The sequence below is a fragment of the Callorhinus ursinus genome, unplaced genomic scaffold, assembly GCF_003265705.2.
Source record: "Callorhinus ursinus isolate GAN/ISIS: 27379988/994484 unplaced genomic scaffold, GSC_fseal_2.0 scaffold1, whole genome shotgun sequence".
Taxonomy (NCBI): Eukaryota; Metazoa; Chordata; class Mammalia; order Carnivora; family Otariidae; genus Callorhinus; species Callorhinus ursinus.
In genome coordinates, this window is record NW_027397063.1 from 46,317,413 (window position 1) to 46,331,375 (window position 13,963).

The 13,963-nt window shown below is 35.0% G+C and overlaps 1 protein-coding gene across 1 annotated transcript in view; it reads left to right on the top strand.

The window, feature by feature from the left end:
• Window positions 1-13,963, top strand: part of DZIP3 (DAZ interacting zinc finger protein 3) — a 96,333-nt gene that overhangs the window by 40,891 nt on the left and 41,479 nt on the right. Inside the window, exons 10-14 of the mRNA XM_025873892.2 lie at window positions 387-488; window positions 2,429-2,521; window positions 3,295-3,347; window positions 10,863-10,939; window positions 12,631-13,248. Coding sequence (XP_025729677.1) covers window positions 387-488; window positions 2,429-2,521; window positions 3,295-3,347; window positions 10,863-10,939; window positions 12,631-13,248 — 943 coding nt within the window. The remainder of the gene's footprint in view (window positions 1-386; window positions 489-2,428; window positions 2,522-3,294; window positions 3,348-10,862; window positions 10,940-12,630; window positions 13,249-13,963) is intronic.

Consider the following 13,963-nt stretch of genomic DNA (forward strand, 5'->3'; position numbering starts at 1 on the left):
GATAACATATTCCTCTAAAAAGGTCACTCACCAAATTTCTGATATTTTGTTGTATCAGAACAACAGTATATGTGTCAGTATATGGAAAATATTACATTGGCTTATCCCCATCACTGCCTTTTCTTTTTGTCCTAATGCTTCTGTCTTTAGTGATGTAAAAAAAATGGACCTATGAAAAATGACTTACAGAGTTCTTTGATTACTAATGATCTGTTGATAAATTTTGAATGCCATGTAAAACTCACCTAGTTACAGCATAATTTTGAAAGTCACTTAAGGTGTTCATGTCTAAATAAGTGAATGAATGAATGAGACTTATGGTAGTATTTTCTATACCTATATGAATTATTATTTCCATATCAACAGCTTACTTTTGTCTTTTCCAGGGATTTTTTCAATTAATGTGCAGTAAAAGCTGCTGTGTTTATTTCCATAAAATTTGTTGGAAAAAGTTCAAGAATTTAAAATATCCAGGTGAAAATGATCAGGTATTTGTTTTTCCTTCAAAACTTTACAGCATTTCTTCCTTTATCCATCCCATTTCTTCCTGTTCACATTTTCTGCTTTTTTTCTCACTCTGTTTTTCTTTCCCTAATGTCTTTGATGCTCTTCTCCTCATTATTCTTTGTTCATCATCACCATTTATTAAACACATCTTTGCAGGGGATACTCTGCTAGTTGCTTTGGTTAGTAATTTCTATCAATTTGTTCCCTTCCTTTTAGAAGTTTATGCTCTTGAAAATAGAAATATTGTGGGATGCCTGAGTGGCTGAGTGAGTTAAGTGACTGTCTTTGGCTCAGGTCATGATCCTAAGGTCCTGGAATTGAGTCCCACGTCAGACTCCTTCCTCGGCAAGGAGCCTGCTTCTCCCTCTACCTGCCACTCCCCTTGCTTGTGCTCACATACTGTCTGATTAAAAAAAAAAGAAAAATTTAAAAAAATAGAAATATTGTGTGTATTCACATAAAGGACATAGAATCAAAGAATATAATTGCTAGACAAAAAAATGGAAAGGACTTATACAATTTTAAGGATAGTTTCTTTTTTAAGAGAGAAAAATAATGAATTTTATAGTCTTTAATCATATATTTGTAATTATTTATATTTACCTAAAGTGATATAACTAAATTAAATTCTTATGAAAGTAGAAATCCAAAGCCCAATTCTATATTGATTACTCTCTAGTGAGCTAATGGCCATAAATTGGGTTTATACTGTTTGGTTCTAGAGTGCTTATGTTGTGCAGACAACAGAAAACCTTTATAAAGCAATTGTGGCATAGTAGGAAGAGCACTGTATATAGAGTTGAGTGATCTGGGTTCAAGTCCAGATTGAGCCACTTACTATTTTATTTTATTTTTTTACATTAGGCTGGTGATTTAATCAGAGACTCAGTTTTCTAAACCATAAAGTGAGAATAGTACTACCTACTTCTTAAGATTGTGAGGATTACTAGATTAAACGTGAACTTGCACTGTACACTAAAAATCATTGTGTGAAGTGTTGTTAGTCATTTTTTTAAGCAACATGTGAATACTTTTCACTTTCTTTGATTGTTAGGGCAATCAATATAGCTCAACCTCAGAAAAAGAAGTACAAGAAAACTAAGTAACTTAACCAGGGGAAATAGCAAGTTCAGAACCAGAGAAAGGAGTCATCATTTTTATTATTTTCCCTGGAATCCTCATATATCTGATGGAAATTCAGTATTCCTTTTTACCCTTGCTTAATCAGTACATTTCAGTTGAAGTTGCTTTCCCTAGGGGCAGTGAATACATTTTGGGTTGTTTTTTGGTACTTGAAGACTTTGAAGTAGAAATGATGAAAGAGAAAAGTGTAATCATGCATTTTAAATAGGAAATCCATTGATACATGAAATGGACTATCTTTAAACAGCTAACTCTCAAATATTTATTCACATCTTTTGTTTTACCATCTAGCAACTTAAATCAGATTTGCACATTAGTGGGTTTTTTTCTATTTCTATTTTTATATTTTTTCTATTAGTATTTTTTATAATTTTTTTTATTATGTTAGTTACCATACAGTACATCATTAGTTTTTGATGTAGTGTTCCATGATTCATTGTTTGCATATAGCACTCCATGCTCCATGCAATACGTGCCCTCCTTAATACCCATCACTGGGCTCACCCATTCCCCCGCCCCCCTCCCCTCTAAAACCCTCAGTTTGATTCCCAGAGTCCATAGTCTCTCATGGTTCGTCTCACCCTGATTCCCCCACCCCTTCATTTTTCCCTTCCTTCTCCTAATGTCCTCCCTGCTATTCCTTATATTCCACAAATAAGTGAAACCATATGATAATTGTCTTTCTCTGTTTGACTTATTTCACTTAGCATAATCTCCTCCATTTCTATCTATATTGATGCAAATGTTGGTTATTTGTTTTTTCTATTGATAATTTTAGACCTTTAGTGGGAAAAAATGTTTGAAGGAAGGATGTACAGGTGACATGGTAAGGATGCTACAATGTGATGTACCTGGAATTGTTAAAATTTTGGTGAGTATCTTTTTCTTATTTTTTTGCTTTCTTTCACTGGAATGGTATTTTTTACTTCAAACAGATTTGAGAATCAATGGTATTCTAGTCATATTTTTTCTCTTTGATGATGACTGAGCTCTCTGACCTTCCTATTGCTTTTATTTCTCCAAAGTACTATTTATGTGGTCCTTAGGAATTAAAAAAAATTTTTTTTTTTAAATAAAGATACACAGGGGGGAGGGAGGGAGAGAGACAAAGCTGGCAATGGCTGTACCAATGAGGAAAGTCTGTCATAAACCAAGAATGATAATCTAATTCTGTGCCATCCAAGGTTAAAAATAATTTTAGACTTTCTGAACTTCTTTTAGTCTGAGCATCTTCCCATGAATATATCTGTAGAACATATTGTACCTGTTACATACTCAAATGGTATCCACTTAATTTTTTTTATTTAATGAAATATCTTGTTGAGTTTTCAGTATATAAGTAAATAGACCAAAATTAGAAATATGTATTCTTTCTTTCTTTACATATGTATATTTTTGTATTTCAGATTCAGCATTTAAATCCTATACTGATATATAATAGGATTGCTTTTTCAGATCAACTCTAGTTTGTTGTTTGGTTAGGATTGCTTATGGCTCACCTTGTTACTTCTGTTTTACGTGTTTTAAAGTCTTTATAGCTTCATTCTCACTGTCTTTTTTCAAATATTAAGGCTAAGAAGTAACACTAAAGAATTTTGAAAATTGAACTACTTTAGGGCTATTTTTTTTTTCCATCACTTGCAGTTTGAAGTTGTGAGAAAGGATGAATATATAACCATTGAAAATTTAGGAGCAAGGTAAGCTTGAAATAAAATATTCATTTTCCTGAGCATGTATATATTTTTCACTTGCTGCTTTTTTCTGTTTCTGTTCACTTGTTGGAGCTCCATTAATTTTAAAGATAGTATTAGCTGTATGAAAAAATTGTATTGGGTTGACATTTATTTCCCCCTCTCTCCCCACTTTGTAGACATTTAAATTCTAAAGTAAATAAGAGTAAATTAGGTGGATACTTTTCCCTTAAGTATGAAAATAATCCTTTCTTGAAAACACAACATATTTTTCTTAAAGTTATTTAAATTAGGTTGTTATGATATAAAAACTTTCTTCTAGCTTTCAAAACTCATCCAGGCCTCCAAGCTTGTCTGACAATTAGAATTGTCTTATTTCTTGGATGAGAAAACTATATTGCAGAGGAAGATACAGTATAAGCTGGGAACTCAAAGAGGTATACAGCATTATTGCTATTGAAATTAGAAATTTCGATATAAAATATTCTCCTAATTCTTTGATTCTCTTTTCTTCTATTGCAAGTGTAAATTTCTACCATTTTTCAGTCTACCAGGAATATGGCATTGATATCTAAGACATAAGTTTTCCTTCATGAGTTAATGAAAACCCAAGTCTTTACCTCTAGCACAGGTTCCACTCCTAAAATCTAGATCTATTATTGGTGTACTAAATAGCTCCACTTTTATTTTCCAAAAATATCTGTAATTCAGCATGCCCACAAATGGACTTGCAATCTTTCTTCCCAACACTGCTCTGTAATTTTTTAAAGTCCAGTCAATTCAGCTTCTTAAAAATGTTGTAAATGCCTCCTTACTTCTGCCCCTACATTTGCATTAAACTAAATGAAGTTATTATTTCTCACTTGGAATTCTGAAACAGCTTCTAAATGGCCTTTTTGTCCTTAGCCTTACCTTTCTTCACGTCTATTGTTTACATGGCCATCAAGAACACTTCTCAAAAATGAAAATTGAACTATATCACTTCTCTATTTAAAAATCTTTCAGAGGCTTCTCATTGTCTTAATTTAGTTCAGACTTCTTAGGTTGGCTCTTTAGACGACTTTGTCCCTGCTGCACTCACTAGTGTCCTCTCTCGTCATTCTTTTCTTACTATTTATGCACCAACTATACCAAGCTTCTTTTAATTCTTAGGTATGCCATCTATTTGACCTCCAGGCCTTGCTTGGATACTCTACTCCTTTGGCTTTGCCTGATTAAAATTTTTGGAAAGCCTTACTTACATTAGGTTAAGTGTATCTATCACGTGTTTCCTTTACTTCTTCTATTAAAAAATTTACTATTGATCCTGGAACAATATGGGGGTTGGGGTGCTGACCCTCCCTGCCCCCCACGGTCAAAAATTTGCATGTAATTTTTTTGATTCCCCCAAAACTTAACAGGCTACTAACAGCCTGTTGTTGACTAGAAGCCTTACTGATAGCATAAACAGCCAACTAACACATACTTTGTATATGTATTATATACTGTATTGTTAAAAAAAAGTAAGTTAGAAGAAAGAAAATGTTGTTAAGAAAATTGTAAGAAAGAGAAAATACATTTACAGTACTATACTGAATTTACCAAAAAAAAAAAAAATCATGTATAAGTTCAAACCCATGTTCAATTCAAAGGTCAACTTGTACTAAGTTTTATTATACTTTCTTGGCTATCTCCTCCATTTGACTGTAATCTCCTTGAAGGCAAGCACTTTATCTTGCTTACTAGTATATTCCTAGTGCATAACATAATGCCATATGGGTTCCTGACATATAGCTGGTACTCAATGAATACATGGCAGATAATAGAGGTTCTGAATTCCATTATTCTGCAATGGGTATGTTACTTTTATTTTGACAGTCAGTTAACTTGGATATGAACTGTGAACTCTTTTTTTGGGGGGTGGTAGTTCCAGTCTCAGTTTGGATCTTTTGCCTTCACCTGAGCTGCTTTGAGTCTGTTCCATACATGTGTGGTTTTGGCAGTCAGAGGTCTGGCTAGAAAAAATTGGGAATCTCTTCTCTGACTCTTTCCCTTTTGGGGTTCCCTCACTCTCTTCAGTAGCCGTGGTTCCCAGGCTTCAATTTTCTGGCTCCTGCAGTTGAGGAGACTTTTGTTTTCCACCAGGCTATACCTAGCCCCAGGCTAAAAGCTCTAAGATAGGTGAACTTACCAACATTTCATCCAGCCCTCTCCTCCTCTCCCCTGAGCATGTACTCTCTCAGCAGAGTTGGTCTTTTCTTTCTACTCTCCAGTGCCTCAGGGAGCTGCTTTTGGTAACCTGCCCAGGTTTTTTAGTTGTTTTCTGTGGGAGAATCCTCTCGTAACCGGATCTCAGTACCCAAACTGGAAGAGCTACTTCGTGGGGTTTTACGAATAACAGGATGGTTCTTTATTGTTATTAAAATATATATAAGGAAAAGCTCACAAAATACAAATGCAGAGTTTAACAGTTATCATAAAGCAAACACCCTGTATCCCCACCCAAGTTAATAGGATTTTGCCAGCACTGCCACTGCAGAAGCACTGTGCCTGTCTCCCCAACTCCTCATCTTCTCCCTAGGTAACTGTTATCCCGACCATCACAGTCATCCTTTTCTTGCTCTTCTTTATAAATGTGCCATTTATAAATGCATTTCTAAACACTGAAGTTCTTTTTGTAGGTCAGGTTTTTCAAGCTACAGTTTATATACAGTAAAATTAACTCTTTAGAAATAAACCTTTAAATGAATTTCTTTGTATACAGTTGGGTAACCACTACCATGATCAAGATACAGAATACTTTTATCTTCCCAAAAGTTTCCCCCAAATCTCTTTTGCAGTCATTCCCCTCTCCCAATATCTGTTCTGATAACATTGCTTTTTACTGTCCTTTAGTAGGACAGTATTCTGTATTCTGTATTCTGTGACTTGGTATTTAATCATTCCAATAGCCTTTTGCATCTGAACTTTTTCACTTAGCGTAATGCTTTTGAGATTCATCCATGTTATTGCATGTATCACTAGTTTATTTTTGTCTATTGCTGAGTAGTCTTCCATTGTATAGATGTACCACAACTTATTTATTCATTCAACAGTTGATGACATTTGAGTTGTTTCTGGTTGGGCTATTATGAATAAAGCCACTATAAATATTCACATATATACTCTTTGTATAGACATATGCTTTCATTTCTCTTGTGCAAATTCCTAGGAGCAAGAGTAGTGAGTCATATGGTATATGTTTAAGGTTAAAGAGACTAACTTCCAAATGGTTTTCAAAGCAGCTGTACATTTTATCGTTCTCACCAGCAATATTGGAGAGTTCTAGTTTGTCTGCAGGTGTGTAATGGTATATTATTGTGGTTTTAATTTGCATTTGCCTAATGACTAATGAAGTTGAATATCTTTTCATGTGTTTGCCACCCATATATCTTCTTTGATGAATTATCTATTCTAATTTTTTGCCCATTTTTTTCGTTGGATTGTTTGTCTTATTTTGAGGTATAAGATTTCTTTGTATGTTCCAGATAAAAGTTCTTTATCTAATATGTACTTTAAAAATATTTTATCCTAGCCCATGGAATGTCTTTATTTTCTATCTTTCAAAAAGCACAAATTAATAATTTCAGTGAAGTCTTATGTTTCTTTTATGCTTAATGCTTTTTGTGTTTTTAAGAAAAATTTTTCCACCCTCAAATCAAAAGATTTTCTCCTATATTTTTTCTAACAGTTTAAAAAGTTTTAGGTTTTACATTTAGATTTATAGTCCATTTTCAAGTTAATTTTTGCATATGGTGTGACATAAGGGTCAAGGTTCATTCTGTCACATCTATATACATATATGTGATCTATAGATTATATATATTGTCCCTCTGAACTCATTTTTGTGCTCCATTCATTTATCTGTCCATTTACCAATACCACACTATCTTCATTACTATGGCTTTGTATTATCTTATGAAATTAGGTGGTGTGAGTTCAACTTTGTTCTTATTTCTCAAAACTATTTTTTTCTGTTCTAGATCCTTTGCTATTTTATAATAAATCCAAGAAATACCTTATAAAATTTTTCAAACTTTTTGCTAGGATTTTGATTGGGATTATGTTGACTCTGTAGATCAATTTAGGAATGATTTGCTCTTAACAATATTGAGGCTTCCCATCCATAAACATGGACTATAATTTCATTTAATTATATCTTCTTTGATGTTGCACAGGAATGTTGTATAGTTTTCTGTGTACAGTCTCGTAAGTATTTTGTCAGATTGTCCCTATGTATTTGGTTTTTTTATGCTGTTGCAAATGATATTTTTAAAATTTTAATTTCTAGTTATTATATAGAATTGTGTATACTGAACATGTATTCTGTGACTTGGTATTTAATCATTCCAATAGCATTTTGTAGATTCTTTGAGGTTTTCTACAGATGATCATATCATCTGTGGCTAAAGACAACTTTATTTCTTTTTTCCAATTTATATACTTTGTGTTTATTTTTCTTACTGCACTGGTTAGGTCCTCTGGTACAATGTTAAATACAAGTGGTGAGAGTAGACATCGTTGCCTTTTCTAGATCTTAGAAGACCACTTTTTTCCATTTAGTATGTTGTTAGCTGTAGATTATAGTTGAGCTTTTTTTAGGTTGAAGAAATTCTTTTGTTTTCCTAGTTTTCTGAAAATTTTGATCATGAATGGGTATTGAATTAATGCTTCTCTGCATGTGTTGAGATGGTCATATGGTTTTCTTGGTTTTCTTATTCTTTAATTTGTTAATATGCTGAATTACATTCACTTATTTTGAAATGCTGTTATCAGACCAGATTGGGCACCAACCTTGCTTTCCTGGGATAAATAACAGTTGGTCATGATCTATTTATTTTTTCCTTATTGCTGCTGGGTTTTTTTCCTATAAGTCTTAAAAATAAAAAAACTTAAGATTTATATATTAGAGTGTGCATGAGCCCGGGGGCGGGGGGCGGGGAGGGAAGGAAGGGTTGGGTGGAGAGGCAGTGGGAGAGGGAGAGAATCTCAAGCCGACTCCCTGCTGAGTGCGGAGCCCAAACAGGAGTTGATCCCAGGACCCTGAGATAATGACCTGAGATGAAATCAAGAGTTGGACATTTAACCGACTGAGTCACCCAGGTGCCCCTTTCCTAGCTTTCTAAAGATATGACATTATATAAGTTTAAAGTATACAAAGTGATTTGATATACGTATATGTATTGTGAAATGATTACCACAGTAAGGTTAGTTAACTGTGTGAGGTGATAGATGTGTTAACATTTTTCATGTGTGTTTGTGATGAGAACTTTTAAGATCGACTTTCTAGGGCACCTGGGTGGCTCCAGTCAGTTGAGCATCAGACTCCTGGTTTCGGCTGGGGTTTTGATCTCAGGGTCGTGAGATCAAGGCCCATGTTGGGCTCTGTGACTAGCGTGGAATCTGCTGGAGATTCTCCCTCTCTGCTTCTCCCCCTGCTTACATGTGTGCTCTCTCTCTCCCTAGAATTAGTAAAATCTTTAAAAAAAAAAAAAAGGTCTTTCTTAGCAACTTTCGAGTATACAAACAGTATGGTTAACTATAGTCACTGTGCTGTACACTGGAATTGGATCCCCATTTTGCACCCTTTGACCCCCTTACTCATTTTCCCCATACCCTCATCCCTGGCAACCACTATTTCACTTCCTGTTTTTGTGAATTTGGGGGTTTTTAGCTCCCATATATATGTGATATCATGTAGTATTTGGCTTTCTCTGTCTGGCTTATTTCACTTAGCATAATGCTCTCCATATTCATCCATGTGGTCACAAATGGCTGGATTTCCTTCTTTTTTATAGCTGAATAATATTCCTGTGTGTGTGGGTATAAATCATATTTTGTTTATTCATCCACGTTAGACATTTAGTAGTTTTCATGTCTTGGCTATTGTAAATAATACTGCAGTGAACATGGGGATATAGGTATCTCTTCAAGCTAGAGATTTCATTTCCTTTGGATATATAATGTATACCCAAAAGTGGGATTGCTGGATCACATTCTGTTTTTAATTTTTTGAGGACTCTCCATACTGTTTCCCCTAGTGGCTGTATCAATTTACATTCCCACCAAAGGGGTTCCTGTTTCTCCCTGTCCTGGCCAACACTCATTATCTTTTGTGTTTTTGATGATAGCTAATCTTATCAGGTGTGAGGTGATCTCTCATTGTAGTTTTGATTTGTATTTTCTGGATGATTAGTGATGTTGAGCATCTTTTCATGTACCTGTTAGTCATTTTTATCTTCTTTGGATTAATATATGAATGGTGTATCTGTTTGCATTTATTTACCTCAACCTGTATATGTCTGTATTTAAAGAGAGTTTTTATAGACAGCATAGGTCTTGCTTCTTTATATCCAACTTGACAGTGTCTGTTGCTAAATTGGAATGTGTATTCCATATAAATTTGCTGTAGTTATTGATACTTTTTTATGCTTACCTGTATATTATTTGTGTGATGCATTCTTAAAGTTTTTCCATTTCATTGCTATAATTTTATTGTAAGGCTGTACTACTTTAATTACACTGGTAGATATATGGGTTATTTCTGAGTTCTGGCTATAACAAACAGTGCTATGGTGAACATGGCTGGACATGTCTCCAGATGTATATGTGCAGAAAGTTTTCCAGAATTTATACCTAGGAGTACAACTGGTAGGCCATCTGTCCATATCTTCAAATTTACTAGATTTTGCTGAACTGTTTCCCACAGTGGTTTTGCCAATTTACACTCCCACCACCAAAATTCCTTTTGCTCAGTATCTTCACCAGTACTTCAGACTGTTAGAGTTAAAAATGTTTCCAGTGTAGTGGTTGGTTGGCAGTGTTATGGTGCTGGAGATAAAAGAGTTAATGACAAGCATCACCAAAATCTCTGTCCTCATTAAACAAACATTCTGTGGTGGTATTGTCCCATTTTTGTTTGTTTTCTGTGGGAGATTTCATCTCAGTGCCAAGTCTCAAGTTTTTCATCTGTTTTTATGGCAACATTTATTTAGTGTTTCATCTATTTAATAAATTTTGCTACTTTTAACCTCATTTTTTTTCTAGTTATTTGTATTGCTGTTATGCTCGTTTCTTTGTTGCTGCCTTTTTTGTTGTTGTTGTTCTTTTTTAAATCACTAGTCATTGAATGAGTTGAATTTCCTTGGAATAGTGATTGGTAGAAAGATCTTATGTTGGAGGGGGGTCTAGAAGGAGTTACGGATTTGCTGGGTTTTTTTACAGTGTTTCTGCTGCCATACAGCCTTTTTACAAATAAGCTAGTCCCATGATTTTTTTTTCTTGGTATGAAATCTAGCAGATCTGCTTGTCTCATAATTCTAATGAAAATGACAGTGTGGGGTTGTCAAAACCCATTGGTGGGTTTTGTTTGTTCATTCCTTTTTCTCCTTTGTTTTTAAGTTTTTCCAGGAGAAGAAAGTGCTCACTTACTTAGCCATGCTGATGCCAGAAATCTTGATTGACTTTGGTATTAACTGTAACTTAATTTTTTTCTACTTGCAGTTATAAAAAGTTAATGTCTCTGAAAATCACTGATACTGATATAAGACCGAAGATCAGTTTAAAATTTAGTACAAAAGGTACTGTTTTATTCTTCTATGCCTCCTCTTAAAAACTATATTAAAAGTTTTGACTTGCTCTGTATCATGCCACTAATAACCATGTGTTTATGTTTATCATTCACTGGGCTTGGGTTTACACTAAGTAAGCATCACTTGGCATAGGCTGGAATTCACGGACAGAAATCAGCAGGTAAATGGGTCTTATATTACCTTGGCATCCTGTAGAGAAGTCTGCTAGGTCTGGTGTGTATAGCTGTGACTACACTACACACTGAGATTGGACTCCGGCAGGTGTTCCCTAGCAACATCTCCTCTCCTGTTGCATTCCCTGTTAATAGTTAGAGCTAAATGGAAGGCATGAAGATTTTGGGCTTAAGGCCATGTAGTCTAAACTTAGGTGCCAGTTGTTTAGGAGTATGCTAAGAAATGCCAGCCTCTCAGCACTTGGATACTTTAGGGCTCCTAGTCCCATGGAAGAATAGTTTGGTGTCAATCGTCCTTGTTAGGGGGAAATGAATGTTCTTGATCCCAGCCAGCGTCTTATTTGGCTGCCGAGAGAAAGCTCCTTGGGTCATTTGCTTTGTAACCTTGCTTGCCTCCATGGTGTATGTCAAGTATATCAAACCAGAATATTAGTTTTAAAATTTCTTGAAACATAGAATCATGAAGGATAAAATAATAAAGCTGCATTTTATGATAAATATGTATTTGGGTATTCATACAAAAAATACACCATCATATATCAAGTTCTTATTACTTTCTAATTCACCTCAGTCTACTTTCCTCCTTCGGAAGTGCTATTAAGCCAGAAAAATAAAAAGTGTTCATTCTCATGCTTTATTGCATTTCACTGATGAAATATCTTAATAAATTTAATAAACTTAGTCATTTATTTTTTGAGAGGGTAAGAACATCATCAGGTCAGTGTGTCTGAAACTTTAACATATATTTAAATCATCTGGTGATTTTGTTACGACGTAGGTGCCAATTCAGTAGCTCTGGGTTAGGGGCGGTGGCGGGAGGGATGCTAAGATTCTGCACTTCTAACAGGCTCCCGTAGCGATGCCACTGCTGGCCTGGGGACTACACTTTGCATAGTAAGGCATTAGGTCACTTTATGTTTTTTGAAATAGTTCTGTATTGTCTAATATGGTAGCCACTAGCCATATGCAGCTATTTAAATTAAGAAAAATTAGATATAATTCAAATTCAGTTCCTTTGTCAAAAAAGCAGCATTTCAGGTGTTCAGTGGCTAGCAGACCAAATCTAAAACATTTTTATCACAGAAAGTTCTACTGGACAGTGCTGATTAAAATAAAATATAGTTGCTTAAATAAAGTATAATTAAACACTGGCAGTTACCATTCTTGACAATCTTCAGAATTTTCAAAGGCCTAATATTTTTTATGCCATTTGGTTGCCAGAGCTCATTTACTTGAACAAAACCCTGGATGGTTGAAAGGCTTCTGTGGTGATTAGTCTTTGTGATTTCTTTTGCTTGGGAATATATTGTTTTTTTGTTGGGATTTTTTGACACCTAGACAGTTAGCAGCATGCTTGTTGAGCACTGGCTGTGGCAAAGCACTGTATTATACTTCATTCTTTTGGAATAGTCCCTGTCCTACAGGAGCTTAGGATGTAATACGAGAGACCACATAGAAAAAGAGCATTAATGTGGAATGTTTTGACTTCTCAAAATTCATTTTCAGATGAAATGCCTATCTTCAAACTTGATTATAATTATTTCTATCACCTGCTTCATATAATTATCATTTCTGGTACTGACATTGTCCGGCAAATATTTGATGAGGCTATGCCACCCCCTCTTTTGAAAAAAGAGCTTCTTATACACAAGAATGTGCTGGAACCCTACTACAACCATCTTTGGACCAATCACCCTATGGGTGGAGCATGGCATCTGCTTTATCCCCCAAACAAGGAGCTACCACAGTCCAAACAGTTTGACTTGTACCTCCTCTTAGCTCTCATAAAACATTTGAATGTATTCCCTGCACCCAAAAAAGGCTGGAATATGGAACCACCATCTTCTGATCTCTCTAAGTCTGCAGACATCTTGAGGCTGTGCAAATACAGGGATATCCTCCTTAGTGAGATTTTGATGAATGGTCTCACTGAGTCACAATTCAATTCAATTTGGAAAAAAGTTTCAGATATTCTTCTGCGCCTTGGGATGAAGCAAGAGGATATTGAGAAAGTGAAGGAGAATCCCATTGAGAATATCTCCCTCGATTACCATCAACTGTCCATCTACCTAGGCATACCAGTACCAGAAATCATCCAGAGGATGTTATCCTGCTATCAACAAGGTACAAAATAATTACTTACTTCAGCTGGTAAACCTTCACTGAGTAACTGCCATGTGTCAGACACAGTGCTAAGGGCAGGAGATTCAGTGTGCTCACATTCTTGGGAGCATAGACTCATCAAGAAACCAATAAAAATCATAGTGCTAGAGATGTTCCAGAATCCTACCCTAAGAGAGTCCAAAAAAGCTTTCTGGAGAGTGTAATATTTAAGGAATTCTTAAATGACATGTAAAAGTTAGCCCAGTGAAGAAGATGGAGAAGGACATTTCAGAAGGAAACAAGAACAAAGGTATAGAAACATAAAAATATATTGTAATGCAGGAACTAAAAAGTTTTGCCTTATTGAGATCAAAGGGGAAAGTTAATAAAGAAAATACATTCAAGAGGATTTCTCTTGACATGTCGAGGAGTTTTTGTTTTCAGAAAGGAACTGTTGAAGATTTTTAAGTAAAGGAGTTTTATCACTACTATAAAATTAAGGAAAACCATGGAATATAGGTACTGTGTTTCAAGGATACCCTTTTAGATACCAGGAGTGTATGTTTTCTCTTCCTTTCTAGCAGAACCATGACATTTAGTTTAAAAGTTTGGCAGCTATCCATTGGCCATGCCCATGGGTAATTTAAAAAAAAAAAAAAATCAAATAATGTTTATGCAAGTATCCAAGGTCAGCAGTAGCCATTCCCAGACATTGTCTCTTGATATGGGAAAGACT